Source organism: Palaemon carinicauda, chromosome 22 (genome assembly GCF_036898095.1).
Source record: "Palaemon carinicauda isolate YSFRI2023 chromosome 22, ASM3689809v2, whole genome shotgun sequence".
NCBI lineage: Eukaryota > Metazoa > Arthropoda > Malacostraca > Decapoda > Palaemonidae > Palaemon > Palaemon carinicauda.
The window spans coordinates 10,631,978-10,654,048 of NC_090746.1; the positions used below are offsets into that span (position 1 = coordinate 10,631,978).

At 44.6% G+C, this 22,071-nt stretch overlaps 1 protein-coding gene across 3 annotated transcripts in view; it reads right to left on the reverse strand.

Annotated features, from left to right (window-relative positions):
• The window catches only part of LOC137616316 (procollagen-lysine,2-oxoglutarate 5-dioxygenase 1-like), a 201,984-nt gene that overhangs the window by 29,677 nt on the left and 150,236 nt on the right, over positions 1 to 22,071 (reverse strand). For all 3 annotated transcript variants that reach the window (XM_068345964.1, XM_068345966.1, XM_068345965.1), the window contains one exon: positions 19,981 to 20,085. In XM_068345964.1, the coding sequence (XP_068202065.1) occupies positions 19,981 to 20,085 (105 nt within the window). The remainder of the gene's footprint in view (positions 1 to 19,980; positions 20,086 to 22,071) is intronic.

Below are 22,071 nucleotides of genomic sequence, written 5' to 3' on the forward strand. Positions count from 1 at the left end.
CACATAACAAGGAAGTTAGTGATTCATCTGAGTTGCGAATAGATCTACCTGGAGGCCTGGAACGAGCCTGAGTATCCACCGGAATGAAATTATGTCTAGAGACCATTCTGACTCCAGTGGATCCGTCCTGGATAGTGAGTCCGCTCTCACATTCTGGCCTCCCGCAAGGTGAGGTGCTGACAGGAACCAGTTTTCTTCTGTTGCCCAGGCGAAGATAGTGACCAGGATCTGATTCAGGTTGGGTGACTTGGATCCTCCCCTGTTGACGTAGTGTACTGCGTCTGTGCTGTCTGACACTACTCTGATGTGGGTCGACCTCTGAGGAGAGTCTCTCTTCAGGGTCAAGAACACTGCCATGGCTTTGAGAACAATGATATGGGACTGTTTCATGGAGAGAGACCAAGAACCTGAAACATCTGATGTTCGGAGTAATCCCCCCCATCCACTTAGAGACGCGGCTGTATGGAATGTCACTTGTGGAGGTGGGAATTGTAGAGGAACCGATTTGGAGAGGTCCTTCGGTTCGGACCATGGGCGTAGTCTCATTTTCAAGACAGAGGGGATCTTCGAGACCATGTCTCTTATAGGTACTGTAGCTCTCTTTCTCCAAACTCGATTGATGTCTTTGAGTTTGGCTTTTATTAGGAGATCTGTTACTGAAGTGAATTGGAAAAGTCCGAGGATACTTTCTAAGGCTCTTCGGACACCTGTTTGTGTTTGAGAAAATTTTTTGATCTTGGAAACTATTCCTCTTACCTTTTGGAAGGGAGAGACAACGTGTGCTTCGAAAGGTCCCACTGAATGGCTAACCATTCTAAGCGGCCTGATGGTTGCAGGCGAGATTTTTTGGAGATTGACCCGAAATCACAGGTTGTCGAGAAATTGAAGTACTGTAATTCCTTCGTAGCTCTGTTGCCTTCTATGACCGGCCGGGCCCAAATGAGCCAACTGGCCAGATAAGCAATGATCTGTATCTCTTGGTTCCTGAGTTGTTCTAACACTCTCTCTCTCCCAGTTTCGTGAATATCCTGGGATCAATGTCGAGGCCAAAGGGCATGTCTTGAACACAAAGGCTTTCCTGCTTAGGCGGAAACCCAGATAAGAAGAGAAGTTTCGAGCTATAGGCGCAAGATAATAGTCGTCGGTAAGATCGACAGAGGTGGTGACGGTCCTACGGGGAAGTAAGGTCCGTACCTGAGAGATAGTCAACATCCGGAACTTGTCGCAGAGAATGTAAGAGTTTAGCTTGACAAGTCCAGGTCCACTCTCAATGCCGACAAGCCTTTCTTCGGAATCGTGAACAGGTGGCTTTGGAACTTCAGTGATCGATCCCGTTTGATTGCTTCTTCTTGAGTAACCCTGTGGTGTACTCTTTCAGGATGGGAGTGGATTTCTGGGAGAAGGTCACTGGTGGAGGAGGAGGACCTTGTGGCCATTTTCACCTCAAACCTTTAGAGATTATGCTATGAGCCCACAGACCGAAGGTCCAATGGTCTCGAAAATGGTAAAGTCTACCCCCTACCGGGACCACCGCGTTGTGAGGGGGTGAATCTAGGTACTTTCCTTCTCCGAGCCCCCTTTTTCCTAGGTCCGTCTCGATGGCGAGACTGTCTTCTACTCCTGTAGCTTCCTCTCTGGTGTCCACGAGAGGAGCCTGAGGGTTCGGATCTAGGGCTGTATGCAGGTAAAACATCCCAACGGGGTTGGGCTGTGTACCTGGGGAATCAGTGAGGTAGACCACCTGATGAGGGGGATTTGGATGCATAGACGTCGAATCAGAGGAAGGCTGTGATGATGAGTGGGTAACCGACTATCGATTCCTGTCTGATAGAGGCCTCAGACAGAACGTATTTCCCACAACTAACCCAATCAGACCATCAAACGTGTAGGTCGAATTGGAAGGGCAGATCTTGGAATTATCGTACCCCCCAGACTGACAACATCCTGGTCCAGACAGATCGGGCCTGCCCTTTAGGAAATAATACTGTTACCTTCGGTACCTTGTCTAACCTAACCATGGCAATCTCTTTCAATCGAACGAATCCGTTGAACGGGAATTCTAGTACCTGGGAGTAAAATCTAGGTCCCCCAGAGGGAGGACGTCTATGCCATCCAGATGTATGGTACCATCTATATATGGAACATGTAAGGCAAATCTCTATGCGTTGTTTTTATCGAAGGAGGTTACTTCGATATGCCTGGGGCTGAAGGGGGAAACTTCCGAGTTCCTGAACGGATCCGACTCACCACCATACTTTTGAGCTCCGTCATAGCCCCTTGGTTTTCCCTAGAATGTGTTGCTTTTAGCAGTCACGGTTTATGCAGGGTAACATGAACATCAGGATCCATTAAGGGTCCTAGGTCGGTGACGTAGGTAATTGCAAAGCTGAAGGCTCAAAACTCATCCCCACCTACCTGCCCGTCTATGGGGTCGTCGTCCAACCTTAGAGAGGACACTCTGAGGAGATAGGGACCTCTAGATGGAGCATTTCTTCCCAACCTTGATACCCAAGGGCGGAGAGCCTCTCTTGCAGGCCAGAGAGATTCATCATCATCCTGACGGGAACCATGTAGGCGAACCTTCTGTAACAGAAAGGGGACATAAGTCTGGATGTTCCTTGAACTTTGGTTAGTGATCCTATTCACAGGCTAGGATCAGCTGTATAACTCATAAAAATAAATTTTAAAGAATAGTCATTTAATGTACTATCTTTTGGGGTATAGTTCGACACTTGTATTCATGAAATGTGACACTGTTGGCGCATCCGCCACAGGTTGGCCACCCCTGACTCAGACGTTCAGAACCGGGTCTAACATTATTTACTGGCTATTAGTATTCTATTGATTCATCTGTTCACTGACCAGAGTTTCAAGGAACAGTAGATAGCCTCTCATGGCATGGTTAGTCTCGACCCGGCCCTTCATTAGAAGGGGCCAACGTTCGGTTCCCAGTACTGAGTGGAAACTTATTTCTATTTGAACACTATGTTGTATGGATATTTATTCATATTTAGGCATAGTTAGAATTGAATATGCATAAATATAGGCATAATCAATTTATTTCTATTTGAACACGATGTTGTATGAATATTTATTCATATTTAGGTATAGTTAGAATTGAATATGCACAAATATAGGCACAATCAATTTATTTCTATTTGAACACTATGTTGTATGGATATTTATTCATATTTAGGCATAGTTAGAATTGAAAATGCATAAATATAGGCATAATCAATTTATTTCTATTTGAACACGATGTTGTATGGATATTTATCCATATTTATACATAGTTAGAATTAAATATATGCATAAATATAGGTATAGTTATGATCATATATTTTTATTAGGACTTTCAAGAATAGCTATTGAATATTACCAACGCAAATTCAAAGTGTCATTAAAGTAAGTACAGTTTACTTTGTATTCATGTTAAATCCTTTCCTTTACAGCAAAACAAGAGATTGGCCACCCGTGGTTTGAGTGATCTCTGTCTGTACCGGAGCTCCGGTAACAATCCCCGGTACAAAGGTCCGTCATAGTGACAACGTGAACACCAGAGGAAAACTAATATTAACCTCAATGCTGATCGCCTGTACGATATCCGATTAAGCCGGAGATTCGATGAAAAGGATCGTAATAACGATATTGTGATTATTCATGAAAAAGGGTTCATACCCTGATTCTGATCGTCTGATTGATCTCTGTTTGTAACGGAGAACTAGTGAGAAAGGTCCGTCATCGTGAAAACGTGATCCTCAGCGGTACGATAACATTCTCTAATACTGAATGTTTGTGTTATCTCCAGTGAAGCCGGAGATTCGATGAAAAAGGGACCGTAATAAAGGGATTTTGACGAAGGAAAAATCTATTTCTGGGGAGAGACCTGTGACGCCCGGCGAAAAAAAATCTCGCCTGCAACCATCAGTCCGCTTAGAATGGTTAGCCATTCAGTGGGACCTTTCGAAGCACACGTTGTCTCTCCCTTCCAAAAGGTAAGAGGAATAGTTTCCAAGATCAAAAAATTTTCTCAAACACAAACAGGTGTCCGAAGAGCCTTAGAAAGTATCCTCGGACTTTTCCAATTCACTTCAGTAACAGATCTCGTAATAAAAGCCAAACTCAAAGACATCAATCGAGTTTGGAGAAAGAGAGCTACAGTACCTATAAGAGACATGGTCTCGAAGATCCCCTCTGTCTTGAAAATGAGACTACGCCCATGGTCCGAACCGAAGGACCTCTCCAAATCTGTTCCTCTACAATTCCCACCTCCACAAATGACATTCCATACAGCCGCGTCTCTAAGTGGATGGGGGGGATTACTCCGAACATCAGATCTATTCGCAACTCAGATGAATCATAATGAAACTGTGAAGTCTTCATCGGTATCACATTGTTAACTCCGGTTCTGGCCGTCTGCTTGATCTCTGTTTGTACCGGAGATCCGGTAGCAAAGGCCCGTCACCGTGATATCGTGACCGTCCCCGGTACGATAATATTAACCTCAATGAATGATTGTGTTATCTCCCGTGAAGCCGGCTGTAACGGTGTAATTATGATCAAACATGACAAAGGTTCGTGTGTAAAAGGCTTCAGCCGGAGTCCGAGTGCCGGATTTCACCGTTGCACTCCAAAAAACTGCTCCTGTACGTTAACTAGTTCTCACCCAATGAGTATCCATTATAGCGGAGCATAACTCAAGGCGGAGCTAAGCATAACTCAAGGCGGAGCTAAGGGTGTCGGTATGAAACGACCCCAATTAATGACTCATACACTAACGTACCTATTAATAGTGTTAGCTATATTAACAGTAACCACATCAATAAAAACGTTTATAATATTAAACGTACTATCATCAACTCTGATACTAAGAGGAGGCCTGAATAACTCGTGATCGTATAAAAACGGAGAACGGGAAATTCACCTCTCTTACTCGAGCTAACAAAGAAAACGAGAGAAGGGATAACTCATATCTGTAGAACAGGGAACGAGCAGTCTCTGTTTTCGCTCTCAAGGTTACATAATAAAAAACTAACATCACACAATAAAACAAGAAAATTAATAAAATTGATTGCTTTTCTTAGTAATTGTAAAAACCAAGAACGAAGAATAACGACAACGTAACAAATAAACAAGGATATAGTCTAAATCGAAGCCTCTGAGGCGAGTACAAACTAACAGACTAAATCGCTAAACTTTAATTCGCTATTCTTTAAATCGCTATTCTTCGTAGGTCCAAATTGGACTTGCAAGCAAATAAATACCATAGTATAAACTAATAAAAATTAACGATAACACAAAAAGGCCATAAAACGTAAGTGATATAACCTAGATGACAGAGTACCAGATGGGCAAAAATAACTAGAATATTTACCGAAGCGAACATAACCCAAAATGGCTGCCGATACCTCGGCAGGACAATCGCTTCCAAAACTAAAAACCACCATATTGGAAACAGAACAAATGCCCGGTACTGTTAAAAGCTGCCAAAACAAACTATGGTACTTAACATTGGTAAGGGTGAAGTAGCAACGTCAGTCATGTTGAATTAACGACAATCACTTCGAAAAACACTGGGCAAAACACTTATCAACTTTGCGGCCAAGTCCAAAACAGAAGGATGACGGTTGACCTGGTGAGCGCGAGTGGTAGGTGTCGGTAGGGTAACCCAACTGTATTCTCTAGGGCCTGTCACGGCCCTCCCCCTTTGATGAAGGGATTATCTAAATGGAAGACAGCCTGTGAATAGTGTTTTACAAACGCCCTTGTTAGATATACGACACCAACAAGGTGCTCGCGCGAGGGTTGTAACCTCTGCATTCCATGCTTTTAATTTTCTCTGGTATATTTGGAAGATTTATATCAGAAAAAGTACAAAGAAGGACTTTTTCGCCGGCCGTCACAGGTCGACCCAGAAATATAAATTAAGAAAAAATTATCTGTGGGAGAATTTGGTTTCCAATAGGACTAATCTTGATCCAGCTTCTTTATCTAATGTAGTTTATTGGCATACCAAGCAACAGTTAAACCAGTACACTGGTTAAAATGACCAGTACTTTTTGGATGACTATCATGGTACTGTATACGGTACTACACTTAAGTGAGAATTGTTTTATTTATATATTCAATGTGATATAGAATAAATTTTCAATATTTAACTTAGCCGGTGATTATATAGCTGCAACTCTGTTGCTCGACAGACAACTCTACGGTAAAAACTCGCCAGCGATCGCTACACAGGTTGCGGGTGTGCCCAACAGCGCCATCTGTCGACCAGATACCCAGTTCTCGATGTAAACAAAGACTCAATTTTCTCTCTGTCGAGGTGTCGACAAGACGTACTTACTCGCTGTTGCTAAACTGGAGTTTTTTCACATCTAATTGGTGAAGTACTTTATTCTAGTTTTGAGCTTTCGCTGTGCAGGGTTTCTCTTCACACAAATCCTTGAACTCTTTTTGATAACGGATTCTTTGTTGATGACTTTTTGATAGTTTTTTGAATTTCCCTTTGACCAATTCAAAATGGCTGACCCTTCACAAGTCCCCAAATTTAGGAAGTGCAATGCTAGGGACTGTTCAAGGCGTCTTCCGAAGGCTTCTATCGACCCTCACACTGTTTGTTCCAATTGTCGGGATAAAACCTGTCAATTGGAAGATCGGTGTGAGGAGTGCGTTGGCCTTTCGGAATTCGATTTTATCGAATTTCAAAAGTATACACGTAGGCTAGAGAGAGATAGAGTTAGGAGAAGTTCTTCTCGTTCTATTGATATATCCTCTCCCCATGCCCCACAACCTATTCCTTCCCCTGTAGTGGTTGCTCCTAACCCCCCTCCTGGCACTCAGGAACCATCGATGGCTGATATGATGCGTGCCATCCAGGCTGTGGGTGAGAGAGTTGAGTCCCTTGCTAGTGACCGTAATCAGCTCATGGCGGATGTGAAGGAGCTTAAGTGCAAAAGTGCAGTGGGAAGTGCTAAAGTGCCGAGTGATAGTGTTGTGGATAGTGTTGCGCTTGAGGGTTCGTCTGTTCGTGCCTGTCGTCCTCCTAGTCCGGGACCTCTTGCAAGCTCCCAAGTCCAGGGGAGAAGCAATGTCGTACGACAAATGGGTTCGAGAGGCTTTAATCAGCGAACAGACGTTCCCTCCGTGGTATCGGGCGTATCTACCCAAGATCGCTCCTACCTAACTAAGACGAGAGAGCCCATTTATACCTCGTCTTCGGAAGGTGTTTCTCGCAAGAAACCTTGGACCAAGGTCTCACGACCGTTAAAACGCAAGTCGGTCCCTTCAGCGCAAGTCCAACGGCCCGGTTGTAGCCACTGGGCCAGTTCGGACTCGCTGCCGTCATCCGATGACTGCTCATCGCCTAAGAGAGGCAAAGTGGTATCGCTTCGGACAGTAACACCGTCTGTCGCCGCACCTGCTCCCGTAGACCCTAAGTGGTCTCTACTGCAAGACATGCAGTCTAAACTGACGTCTCTAATGCATGACTTTCGTGCGGAGAAGGTTGCTGCCGCACCAGCTAGTGCAGTACCTAGCCTACAACCTTCCACACGATCGGTTGTGCGTCCTGTGGACGCTGAGGTAACCTTCTCACGCACACCAGTTGAGAGAGTTCCTCCACCCATGCGTTCCAGTGTGATCTGCCAGCCGCATGTTGACGTTAAGAGACGCACGGAGGTTGCCGTTGACGTTCTGGAGGTTCAACAACCGTCAGAGTTGCTTTGTTTTGACGCGGTGCGTCAACCTCCGCAACCCAGTGTGGTTTCCACTGCGCACCCACATCAGTCCAGACAGTCTGGAGTAGACGCTGTGCGTCCCCGCGCTGCCATGGTTGTTGCCAGCTCACAGACTGGGCAGCAGTTCCATGACGTTGCGTCCGGCTCAGTCACGCATGCACCCGTGCGACCGGACTCAGCGAACCAGCCGTTACCCACTCCGTTGCCGTTTCCTCATCAGTTGTCGGATGAGGAACTTTCTGATGATGATGTTGCTGCACATATAAATGAACCACAATCAGATTTGGACGAGCCTAAGTCTACTCAACCCTCTTTGGACTTTAGAAAAGTTTTGGCCATCTTCAAAGAGTTGTTTCCGGACCAGTTTGTTTCTGTGGCTCCTCGTTCTCCGCCGTCAGAGTTTGTGTTAGGCATGCCGTCTACCACTCCTGCCTTTACTAGACTCGTCCTCGCACGCTCGTCCAAGAGAGCTTTGCGGGTGATAGGAGAATGGTTGCAGTCCAAGAAGAGTTTAGTGAAGACAGCCTTTGCGTTTCCCCCTGCTAGACTCTCTTCTAGATCGAGCGTCTGGTATGCCACGGGAGAAGTTCTCGGCTTGGGAGTTCCTGCCTCTGCCCAGGGCGACTTCTCAAGTCTTGTAGACTCTCCCCGCCGCCTTGCCATGAGACGCTCAAAGATATGTTGGTCATCTTCGGACCTGGACCACCTTTTGAAAGGTATCTTTAGGGCCTTCGAAGTTTTTAACTTCTTAGACTGGTGTCTAGGAGCCCTAAGCAGAAAGATCTCTCCGACAGAGAAAGAGACTTCCTTGCTCATTATGTCCTGCATGGACAAGGCCGTACGTGATGGGTCTAATGAGCTTGCTGCATCATTTGTGTCCGGAGTCCTTAAAAAGCGTGAAAACCTATGCTCATTCCTTTCAGCTGGAGTTACACAGTGCCAGAGATCTGAGCTTCTCTTTGCTCCTCTTTCCAAGTGCCTTTTTCCAGAAGCCCTGATTAAGGAAATAGCCGCTTCATTGGTGCAGAAGGACACTCACGATCTTGTTGCGTCCTCCGCTCGCAAAGCTCCCCCTTTGCCTACCTTGTCAGCTAGACCAAGGATGGACACTCCAGCGTCCCGTTTTATTCCGCCCTTTCGTGGCAGAGCCTCCAGCAGAGGAGGTGCTCGTGCCGAAGGGAAACGAGGAAAGAAGAAAGGATCCAAGTCCTATAAGGGCAGAGTCTGACTGCCCGCATCTTCAGACAGCAGTGGGAGCCAGACTCAAGAACTTCTGGCAGACCTGGGAGAAGAGAGGCGCAGATGCACAATCTGTGAAGTTGCTCAGAGAAGGGTACAAGATCCCTTTTGTACGGAAACCCCCTCTAGCAACATCTCCCATCGATCTCTCTCCCAGGTACAGAGAGGAAGACAAGAGACGAGCCTTGAAACGGGAAGTGTCTCTTTTACTAGAGAAGGGAGCGGTGGTCAAAGTCTCGGACCTTCAATCTCCGGGATTCTACAACCGACTCTTCTTGGTGTCAAAGAAGACAGGAGGGTGGAGGCCGGTGCTAGACGTCAGTGCTCTGAATGTCTTTGTCACAAAGCAGACGTTCTCCATGGAGACCACAAAGTCAGTCTTAGCAGCGGTCAGAAGGGAAGACTGGATGGTCTCTTTAGACCTAAGGGACGCCTACTTCCACGTCCCCATCCACCCGGACTCCCAACCTTTTCTGAGATTCGTTTTCGAAAAGGTTGTCTACCAGTTTCAAGCCCTGTGCTTTGGCCTAAGCACAGCTCCTCTTGTGTTTACGAGGCTGATGAGGAATGTAGCCAAATTCCTTCATTTATCGGACATCCGAGCCTCCCTCTATTTGGACGACTGGCTTCTCAGAGCTTCTTCCAGTCGTCGCTGTCTGAAGGATCTAAAGTGGACTCTAGATCTGACCAAGGAATTGGGTCTCCTTGTCAATATGGAAAAGTCACAACTGGTCCCATCCCAAACTATTGTGTATTTAGGGATGGAGATTCACAGTCTAGCTTTTCGGGCTTTTCCGTCGGCCCCCAGAATAAGCCAAGCCCAGTTATGCATCCAGAACATGCTGAAGAAGGAACAATGCTCAGTCAGGAAGTGGATGAGTCTGGTAGGGACGCTATCATCCCTGGAACAATTTGTGTCATTAGGAAGACTACACCTCCGTCCTCTTCAATACCATCTAGCTTTTCACTGGAAAAAGGACAAGACGCTAGAAGCGGTCTCGATCCCCATTTCCGAAAAGATGAAGTCTTGCCTGACTTGGTGAAAGGACAGTATCAACCTAAGAGAGGGTCTTCCCCTGGCTGTTCAGACTCCCAACCACGTTCTCTTCTCGGACGCATCGGACGTAGGCTGGGGCGCGACATTAGACGGTCAGGAATGTTCGGGACTGTGGAACTCGAGTCAAAGGATCATGCATATCAATTGCAAGGAGCTGCTGGCAGTACATCTGGCCTTGAAAAGCTTCAGGTCTCTCCTTCGAGGCAAAGTGGTGGAAGTGAACTCGGACAACACCACTGCCTTGGCGTACATCTCCAAGCAAGGAGGGACCCACTCACTGACGTTGTACGAGATCGCAAGGGACCTGCTCATCTGGTCAAAAGGTCAAAACATATCACTAGTAACGAGGTTCATCCAAGGCAACTTGAATGTCATGGCAGATTGTCTCAGTCGGAAAGGGCAAGTAATTCCAACAGAATGGACCCTCCACAAGGATGTATGCAAGAGACTTTGGGCCACTTGGGGCCAACCAACCATAGATCTCTTTGCAACCTCGATGACCAAGAGGCTCCCAATATATTGCTCACCAGTCCCGGACCCAGCAGCAATACATATAGATGCCTTTCTCCTAGATTGGTCGCATCTAGATCTATACGCATTCCCACCGTTCAAGATTGTCAACAAGGTACTGCAGAAGTTCGCCTCTCACGAAGGCACAAGGTTGACGCTAGTTGCTCCCCTCTGGCCCGCGAGAGAATTGTTCACCGAGGTACTTCGATGGCTAGTAGACGTTCCCAGAAGTCTTCCTCTAAGGGTGGACCTTCTACGTCAGCCACACGTAAAGAAGGTACACCAAAGCCTCCACGCTCTTCGTCTGACTGCCTTCAGACTATCGAAAGACTCTCGAGAGCTAGAGGCTTTTCGAAGGAGGCGGCCAGTGCGATTGCTAGAGCAAGGAGAACATCCACCCTTAGAGTCTACCAATCGAAGTGGGAAGTCTTCCGAAACTGGTGCAAGTCAGTATCTGTATCCTCGACCAGTACCTCTGTAGCTCAAATAGCTGACTTTCTCTTATACCTGAGAAAAGGACGATCACTTTCAGCTCCCACTATCAAGGGCTACAGAAGCATGTTGGCATCGGTCTTCCGGCATAGAGGCTTAGATCTTTCCAACAATAAAGATCTTCAGGACCTCCTTAAGTCTTTTGAGACCACGAAGGAGCGTCGTTTGGTTACACCTGGTTGGAATTTAGACGTGGTACTAGATTCCTCATGTCAGACAGGTTTGAGCCGCTACAATCAGCCTCCCTGAAAGATCTCACTTTAAAGACACTTTTCCTGGTATGCTTAGCCACAGCTAAAAGAGTCAGTGAGATTCATGCCTTCAGCAAGAACATCGGATTTTCGTCAGAAAAAGCTACATGTTCGCTACAACTTGGTTTTCTAGCCAAAAATGAGCTGCCTTCTCGACCTTGGCCGAAATCGTTCGATATTCCCAGCTTATCGAATATGGTAGGCAATGAACTAGAAAGAGTCTTATGCCCTGTGAGAGCTCTTAAGTTCTATTTAAAGCGAACTAAACCTTTACGAGGCCAATCTGAAGCTTTATGGTGTTCAGTTAAGAAACCATCTTTGCCTATGTCAAAGAATGCTTTATCCTACTTTAACAGACTGTTAATACGAGAAGCTCATTTACATCTGAGTGAGGAAGACCAAGCATTGCTTAAGGTGAGGACACACGAAGTTAGAGCTGTCGCAACTTCCGTGGCCTTTAAGCAAAATAGATCTCTGCGAAGTATAATGGACGCAACCTATTGGAAAAGCAAGTCAGTGTTTGCGTCTTTTTATCTAAAGGATGTCCAGTCTCTTTACGAGGACTGCTACACACTGGGACCATTCGTAGCAGCGAGTGCAGTAGTGGGTGAGGGCTCAACCACTACAATTCCCTAATTCCATACCCTTTTAATCTTTCTCTTGAAATGTTTTTATTGTAGTTTTTTGGGTTGTCCGGAAGGCTAAGAAGCCTTTCGCATCCTGGTTGATTTGGCGGGTGGTCAAAGTCATTTCTTGAGAGCGCCTAGATTAGGGGTTTTGATGAGGTCCTGTTGTATGGGTTGCAACCCTTGATACTTCAGATCCTAGGGGTCGATCAGCATCCTAAGAGGATCGCGAGGCTCCGTAAGGAAGACGTACTTAAAAGGCAGAGTAATTGTTCAAGTCGACTTCCTTACCAGGTACCTATTTATTTTGTTTTTGTTATTTTGATAACTTCTAAAATGAAATAAAAACTCTTAGCTCATAAAAGTGTAAACATATAGTGCTGGTCTCTACCCACCCCCCTGGGTGTGAATCAGCTATATAATCACCGGCTAAGTTAAATATTGAAAAATGTTATTTTGATTATAAAATAAATTTTTGAATATACTTAACCGGTGATTATAAATTAAATGACCCTCCCTTCCTCCCCAATAGAGACGCAGTGGGACGAGGAGAAAATTGAGTCTTTGTTTACATTGAGAACTGGGTATCTGGTCGACAGATGGCGCTGTTGGGCACACCCGCAACCTGTGTAGCGATCGCTGGCGAGTTTTTACCGTAGAGTTGTCTGTCGAGCAACAGAGTTGCAGCTATATAATCACCGGGTAAGTATATTCAAAAATTTATTTTATAATCAAAATAACATTTTAAAGCTATTGGAACTTTGAAGTCAATTGTACTTTGAAAATTTCTATACAAACAACAGATTTTAGTCTTGTTACTTTGCCTCACTCACTTGTTTGGAAACCCTCCTTTTACAAGTGTAATACTGACATTAATAGCTTTAAGCATTCATTTCATTCTTAAACTTTCAAAGCAATAACAAATATTTGTTCCTCTGCTTATACAAATCTTTCATCCTTTAAGATCAGGAATGTTTGCAGTGTAGCTGGAACACTGCTAAGTTCATTAATGAAGTAGTTAGTGACAGTTGGTGAGTGCAGGTGAGTAGCCCTGCCCACTTCCCTAACAAAGACTCTTCACTTCTGGCTTTGGCTGCAATGAGTACAAATATGCTGTTACATCCTATCCAAAGGCTGTAAATCTTTTCTTATACAATTCAGTTTGAATTCATAAATGTGGGGAGATGGATGCTTCAACTGGTTTATGGCTCAACTGGCTATAGATCTATACTCTCTGCACTTGTAGGGAGCATGATTGTCCACGGTCATCCCCATGTGGCGAGTGTAGTACATGGCCTTCCATGCAGTGGAAAGAGTTTGCTTTGAGGAGGAAAAGGAAGGCTAAGGACTCTGGACTCATCCTTTGGCAATGTCTAAGATGATGCTGAGGAGAATATGCATCAGGAGCATGGGCAACTGATTTACATTGGTGAGTTTTTCAAGGTGAGGTGGCATGTGGGATTCTCCCAGGAATTGCCGCATTTCAACATCCACGTGAAGCTCTTCAATTGCCGTGCAGACCGCTGCCAACGAGTTTGACCTAATGAAGTGCCAGTGAAACCAGTGGTTAGCCAAATAAGCCAGTGAGCATAAGGCTCTGAAGCCAAAGAAGGTACCCCTAATGTTTGCCCCTGTACCAGTGACGCTAGTACTTTAGAAGAAACTGCCAAACGGACACAGAAGATTTTCTACCCTCTATAAGTGATACTAGTTGCAGTGAAATTAGTCTCCAAAGGCTGCAAGGTTTCTGCTGAGCACCTCCCATTCCCATAACTTGTCCCTTACACTCCTAATCCCTTTGCTGGTAACAACTGTCACCCATCTCTTTCACCCCTAGGCCTGTGACTCCAGTAATTCCTATGGTGTTAACCCCAGTTCCTGTCATGACTTCTCATGTGTTACTAGTGCCAGTGGGAGTGCCTTCGCTTCCCCTTTGACAGTGACCCCCACTGTTGCAGTTCCTGTCAAAGCAATCCCATTATAACTCCCCGTGGGAGTGGCATCATTATCAATGGTTTCTTAGACCTCAATTATTCTGTTTGCAGAGCCTGAGATGAAAGTTGGTAAGCAAAATTGAGTACACTTCCAACCCTTCCTCATCTCTCTAAGTCCTGGAAAGCCGAACCTAAGAAGTCCTCTAGGACTCAAAGATCTCGCCTCTTTTGAAAGATGTGGACGGGTCCTGACCCAAGGGGGTCAGCAGGGCTAACCCAGTAGCCAAACCAATCAGAGATGTATGGCCCTGTATACTCTGTCAGGAGCTTGGGTGCCGTTCTTCACCTTTTCTATCTGAACTAGGGAGTGCTGCTCCCTTCTCTATTGAGGGTACTTCAGTACATAAAATTATAAGATGTTGACATCTCTTGAGGATGTCATCACACATAGCCGTTCGCTTGTATTTGTCGGGGGAGATAGATCTCATGGGGAGTGCCAAGCTCTGAGGTCTTACAAGGGAGCCCAGGATTTTCATGTTTCAAAGGCACCAGACCTTGGCCCGGTATCAATGGAAGAAGAGAACCCACAGTTGGAGTGCTCCTTTGTGGAGGTTCTTGCACTCATATGTAAGTGCAACAAATTGGGCTTGGCAACCATGGATCCAGCTTCAGATAGGGCCTCGGACATTTAATGGCCCTTTAGAGCCCCTCAAGGGTTGAGACTTTCTCTAGAGCTGTCTTGGTAAAACGTTACTAGAATGTCCTTAGACCGAGTAGATGATCAGATCTGCAGATCTGAACTCTTGCATTCAGTCAATCCAGCAAGATCCTGGCCCCCCTCACTTTTGAGGCCTCAAAGGTTCTAAATGCTTATTCTTATGCTGGCGGGGAAATTTCCTTGGAGAGATTCAAAACAGAAGGCACAGATCTCTTGGCTTCTGAGTCAGCGGCCATGGAGGCTTCTGCAGTGGACACCAGCGATGCTGCCTCGACTACAATCAGTGTGGGTAAATGTGTAGTGTTGCCATTTTAGCTGCATGGAATTTCCACACGCACTTCATTAAGTTTTCAAGCAACAATTTCTTTCAGACTTGACTCTTAGCTGGAGAAGGACATTTGATTCCAAATTTTGATACATACTTAAATTTTCAAAGATTAAACTGAAAAATTATAATCTATATTTTATTTATAGTAATTTTGGTTTCATTATCAAAGCTCAATTACCAAATTTTAAAGCAATGCTATAAAGGATGTTTTTTTTTTCCTACAAAGAAACGTAGTAGTAGTCAGTAGATAGATAAAGCCATTTGACCATGTTTTGAGAGAAAAACCCACAAAACGGCATCACTGATGGACACCTTCTAAGCACTCTCATTGCTTGACCAGCAGTCAGGCATCATGACGTACCTTGCAAAGATGACAGGATTATCAACTCACGACTCTGGAAAAGTATAGGAAGCTCGTGCTGTCTGGTGAGAAAGCAGTAACTGTTTTGGCACACCAATCATGAAATCAGTGTGGACTGTCTGGGTTTTGAAGATGAGTCATGTAGTAGTGTCCCAATTCTCAAAATAGGAATGCATCTGTGAGGGAATATACATCACTCTTGCCAAAAACTCTCGTTCAGGTGGCAGTAGAGAAGTGTAGGAGTGATTCATAGGACTTCTAAATCTATTGTACTGCATCTTTATAGGGCTCTTGCCCTTCAAGGGATTCTATAGCCATAACTGAGGGACCAGTGGGAAGCAGGCATAACGATCTTCTCTAGACCTCCGATCAGGGCCACTTACAACTTGTATTTGAAAGGGCCCTGTGCATGAACAGCCTTTTCAAGGCACCCAATGTTGCAAATTCAGGAATGGAAGAAGAGGGGGATGCTGAAGTTGACACTCCACCTCTCTTGTTGTCATGAATAGGGGTATGCATGTAAAGCCATTGGGTCAATTTGCAGTTACACAGGGCTGACTGACCCTTAGATTATGAGCATCCTTCGAGACAACTACTTACCTTTTCTTGGACTGCCAGCCCCCTTCCCCATCTTGCAGACCAATATCTTGTAACATCACCGAAAGCCCTAGCCTCGCTAGCAGAGGTGAAAGGGATGTCGATTCTTCCTGGTGGAGAAGTCAGCTGGAGTCTGAAGACTGGTTATGAACCTCTCTCCCCTAAACTAGTTCATTCAGCAAACCAGGATCAAGATGGAAATTGCACTGATTTTTATCATAGAAGGAGATTTTATGCCTTTAGTGGATCTGAAGTATGCATACTTACAATTAATCATTCATCAGTCCTTTTGGAAGTACCTCCACTTCTTCCCCAATGGAACGTGTATCGGTTGAAGACCCTGTGTTTCGGACTGTGCACTGTTCTCCAGGTGTTCACTCAAGTGTCTACGCTGACTTCGGCCTGGGCCAACTTGCACAGGATATGTCTCTTGATGTATTATCATTATTATTATTACTAGCTAAGTTACAACCCTAGTTGGAAAAGCAGGATGCTATAAGCCCAGGGGCCCCATCTGGGAAAATAGCTCAGTGAGAAAAGGAAACAGGGAAAAATTAAGTAATTTGGGAAGAGCAACAACATCTAAATGGATATTTCAAAATAAACTATAAAAAATTTAACAAAAGAGAAAGAGAACTAGATAGGATAGTGTGCCCGAGTGTACCCTAAAGCAAGAGAACTCTAATCCAAGACAGCGGAAGACCATGGTACAGAGGCTATAGCACTACGCATGCCTAGAGAACAATGATTTGATTTTGGAGTGTCCTCCAAGAAGAGCTGCTTACCATAGCTAGAGAGTCTCTTCTACCCTTACCAAGAGGAAAGTAGCCACTGAACAATTACAGTGCAGTAGTTAACCCCTTGGATGAAGAAGAATTTTATGTGTGTTGTCAGGTGTATGAGAATAGAGGAGAATCTGTAAAGAATATGCCAGACTATTCGGTGTATGTGTGGGCAAAGGGAAAGTCAATTGTAACCAGAGAGAACGATCCATTGTAGGACCCCATAAATCTCTAGTGGTAGTATTTCAAGGGTGGCTGGTGCCCTGGTCAACCTACTACCTATCTTGACAATTGGTTGATCCTGGCCTCTTCAACAAAACAGTTGTCATAGGATAGAGATCATCTCCTTTACTTTTGTCGATATCTGGGAATGATGACAAATTGGGAAAATTTAAATCCTACACCTAAACAGGAGTTAAAGTATCTGGGTATGCTGATAGACACAGCAGCAGTGAAGGTGAGGATCCTTCTATCAGACAATCACATCAGTAAGCTCAAAGGTAATGTGAAAATTTCTGTCCAAAACAGTACTTTTAGCTTGACAATGGCAGTCTTCTCATTCCTTACGGGTGTCTACCCGAGATCCCCACACAAGTGTTTGAATGATCAGTGGTCGACTTCTAAGGATCCCTCTATCCATCTTGTTCCAGTGGGACTGAAGATACAGGTCAATCTTACCTGGTGGCTGGATGAAGAAAACCTAACCAAGGGAGCCCCACTGGACTCCTAGCTTCCACACATGCAACAGTTTTCAGACGTATCGAGGCGTGGGGTGTACAAACGCGTAACTTGGTTGCGTTAGGTGTGTAGCCAGCATAAGAAACGTCTGCATACTATGTTGAAAATACAAATAGCGTTTCTACCACTTCATACATTCCAGGAACATTTTATGACACTCAGTAGTGTTGATGGGCGACAACACCGCAACAGTATCTTACGTCAACAAGTAAGGAGGGATGATTTCTTTCCCTTTTTGCAATTTGACAAAGCAGATGCATATCTGGGTGGTTTACCACACCATAGAACTGTGAGCCAGATACATACCAGGCAAGAGGAATGTACATTCAGTCGCCAGGGTCAGGTTATATGACAGTTATTGTCCATGCATTCTTGCTTAGTGAGAAGGCTTTTAACTTTGCAGGGCCCACCAGGAATGAACTTATTCACCACACAGCTAAACAGGAAACTCCTGGTGTTCTGTTCCCACATTCCAGACCTACAGGAAGTTTTCAAGGATGCTTTCCAACACCAATAGGATCACCTGGAGGCCTACTCTTTTCTTCTGTTTAATGATTCTCCAACTGATCAACTGAGTGTTGATCATGCCTGGTGACTACCAGATGATAAAAATTCAAGTAATATCCCAATCTAGTAGCACCTTTAATCAAGGTCCAAAGAAAACTACCCCATGGAACACACTTCTCTGTCAGCCTCACCTTTAGAGGTACCACCAATCTGTAAAGTCACTTGCACTACCCAGCTGGAAACTATCCAGCATCTCCTCCAAGCAAAAGGCTTTCTTACGAGGGACTGCACAGATGTCCGGATATCTATGATGGTCCTCTGTTGCTGCAGATGTAGAAAGGGTACAGCTCTTGTTGGAGCATCTCTAGTGTAGATCGCCAACTACCACATCAATCTTCGATGAGAGAAGCGCCCCTCAGTTGAGGCTTTGAAAGGCTACTGCTCAGCCTTAAGTATGGTCTTCTGACTGAAGGGTATAGACCTCTCCTTTTCGTGGGAGTTGTCGATGCTCTTGGAAGCTTTGAGCAGTCTTGCCCATCCCAGGACCTCAGGTTCCCAGAGTGGGATATGACCCTTTTTCTCAAGTTTCTTACTCATATCCCCTAGGAGACTTTGAGAAGGTTATAAGAAAGAGACCCAATTCTCAAGGGCGTCCTTTTGCTATCTTTAGCATCGGGGAAGTGACTCTCTTGTATAATAACCCATGCTGAGGGTTTGAAGATTTCCTTTAGTTTGGTACCCAAATTCGTGGCCAAAATCAAGCGAACACTGACACACGACTCAAGATTCAAGAAGTTCTCCTTCCCCTCGCTACATTTAGCGTCTGATGGTAATTGAGAGGAGATATTTTTTGTCCCATGATGGCTCTGCAGTGCAATTTGAAGAGGACTTGACATCTTAGGCCTGAGTGGCAATATCTCTTCCTTAGCACTGGCAGAACCAATTAAGAGGTGTCAAAGAACACTTGTTTTTTACTGACTTTGTGAGATGATCAAAAGAGCATACACCTCGAACCTTTCAGCTCAGGCAAAAGCTCATGAAGTCAGGGGTATTGGTCCCAAATTTGCCTTCTGAAAGAATGTAGAAGTCAACCAGGTGATGAAGGCAGTAGTTTGGAAGTGTCAAACAACCTTTACCACCTTTTACTTAGAGCATACCCACAAGTCCTTTAACACTTCTGTTCTTGGTCTGATGGTAGTTGCTCAAGTAGTTGTGTAGATAGCTTAGCCCCCACACAGGACAGAAAGCATCTTGTCTATGGCAATGTGCAGATGTAAGTCTGGATGAAGGTAGAATGACTAGCTCTTCGGCTTCTTCTTTCCTTCCCCACCTTGGGAGGAAGTGGTTGTACTGTTACAAGCAGAATCTGACAATGATGCTGGTAAGCTATACATCTTAGCATCATTCTCATTAGACTAGATTTGTAAGCATTAGTTTTCCCCCATCTCCCTTAACAAGAGGAAAGATGGTGATTGAATACCAAACCCACTGGTCCTCATACACTAGGTTTTCCATTACAGACTGCATCTCTCCTTCGGGTGAGAATGATTCCTTCATTGACCGAATACCAATTATATAATTAAGTTCTGTCCAGGCCCCATCAGCCTACTCGTCCATATGATGGACTGATAGGAAGTTGCTGGAGTCATCTCCACTGCTCCTGTACGATGAAGAAAAAGAACCAACCAATTCGTTTTTGGGGAACTTCCTCCCACTAATGAGTACTGCATCCTTATTTTAAAGGAGAAAAGGTATGTATATTTCTTAGGAACAAATAAATCTTTTTAAAAGTATTTTGTATTTTTAAGATATACAAACGTAAGCCCTTCAAAGTTGAATTTCACTTATCTCAAACACCCCTCTCAGTCCTGAGCCAAAGGTCAAAAGTGAAGAGCCTGTACTCACCACCTGCCATTACTACCTCATTAATCAGTTCAAGGGCCATTCCAGCCATGCTGAAAACATTCCCTATTTTAATGGACTCAGGTTTGTGTAGCTAGGAGAAGTACAAATCACTTATGAAATTTATTATAATTTATGCCAATTTTCAATGACTGATTTTGCTAAATAAATGTAACAGTAGTAATGAATGTATACTCACTCTCTTTAGTGCGGGAGACCACTTATTAATCTTTTTAGCGAGGTTCATCATATCAAAAGCAAAGAGTTCGTTGAACGCAGGGATTTCATAAACTTCATGACAGGGCTGAAAAATTGGACAAATGGTTAATCATATTTTTGTGAACAATATAATGGAAACATCTGATGTCAACAGAATTATAATTGGATTAAGTATGTATTGTGTGATTAGCTTCTTCTCAATTGATACTAAGATTATCAAAATTGAATATGTTAATATGTTATTTTTATTAATAAAATAAATTTTTGAATATACTTACCCGATAATCATGTAGCTGTCAACTCCGTTGCCCGACAGAATTCTATGGAGGGATACGCCAGCTATCACAATACTAGAAGGGGGTGTATTTACCAGCGCCACCTGTGGCCAGGTACTCAAGTACTTCTTGTTGACACCTCCTCAATTATTCCTCGGTCCACTGGTTCTCTATGGGGAGGAAGGGAGGGTCGATTAAATCATGATTATCGGGTAAGTATATTCAAAAATTTATTTTATTAATAAAAATAACATTTTTCAATATTAAACTTACCCGATAATCATGTAGCTGATTCACACCCAGGGGGGTGGGTGAAAACCAGTGTACAAGATTAAAGGATAGCTAAGTATCCCATATTTCATATAATCAGTTATCCACAATAACAATGAAATAATAAGTACCTGGTAAGGAAGTCGACTTGAACCGTTACTCTGCCTTTAATAAGATCGTCTTCCTTACTGAGCGCAGCGTTCCTCTTGGGAGGCTGAATCAACTCAAAGGTGCTAAAGTATACAGGGCTGCAACCCATACTAAAGGACCTCATCACAACCTTTAACCTTGGCGCTTCTCAAGAAAGAATTGACCACCCGCCAAATCAACAAGGATGTGGAAGGCTTCTTAGCCGACCGTACAACCCATAAAAAGTATTCAAGAGAAAGGTTAAAAAGTTATGGGATTATGGGAATGTAGTGGCTGAGCCCTCGCCTACTACTGCATTCGTTGCTACGAATAGACCCAGGGTGTAGCAGTACTCGTAAAGAGACTGGACATCTTTGAGATAGAATGATGCGAACACTGACTTGTTTCTCCAATAGGTTGCATCCATAACACTCTGCAGAGAACGGTTCTGTTTGAAGGCCACTGAAGTAGCCACAGCTCTCACTTCATGTGTCCTTACCTTCAGCAAAGCAAGGTCTTCTTCCTTCAGATGAGAATTTGCTTCTCTAATCAGAAGCCTGATGTAGTAAGAAACTGAGTTCTTAGACATTGGTAGAGAAGGCTTCTTGATAGCACACCATAAGGCTTCTGATTGTCCTCGTAATGGTTTTGACCTTTAGATAGTACTTAAGAGCTCTAACTGGGCAAAGTACTCTCTCCAGTTCGTTCCCCACCATGTTGGAAAGGCTTGGGATCTCGAACGACTTAGGCCAAGGACGGGAAGGAAGCTCGTTTTTAGCCAAAAAACCGAGCTGTAAGGAACATGTAGCCGTTTCAGATGTGAAACCTATGTTCCTGCTGAAGGCGTGGATCTCACTTACTCTTTTACCTGTTGCTAAGCACACGAGGAAAAGAGTTTTTAATGTGAGGTCCTTAAAAGAGGCTGATTGGAGCGGTTCAAATCCTGATGACATTAGGAACCTTAGGACCACGTCTAGATTCCAGCCTGGAGTGGACAACCGACGTTCCTTTGAGGTCTCAAAAGACCTAAGGAGGTCCTGTAGATCTTTGTTGGAGGAAAGATCCAAGCCTCTGTGGCGGAAAACCGCTGCCAACAAACTTCTGTAACCCTTGATCGTAGGAGCTGATAGGGAGCTTACGTTCCTTAGATGTAACAGGAAGTCAGCAATCTGGGTTACATTGGTACTGGTTGAGGAAAACTGCATTGGCCTTGCACCAGCTTCGGAAGACTTCCCATAAAGACTGATAGACTCTGAGAGTGGATGTCCTCCTTGCTCTGGCAATCGCTCTGGCTGCCTCCTTCGAAAAGCCTCTAGCTCTTGAGAGTCTTTCGATAGTCTGAAGGCAGTCAGACGAAGAGCGTGGAGGTTGGGAGTACCTTCTTTACGTGAGGTTGA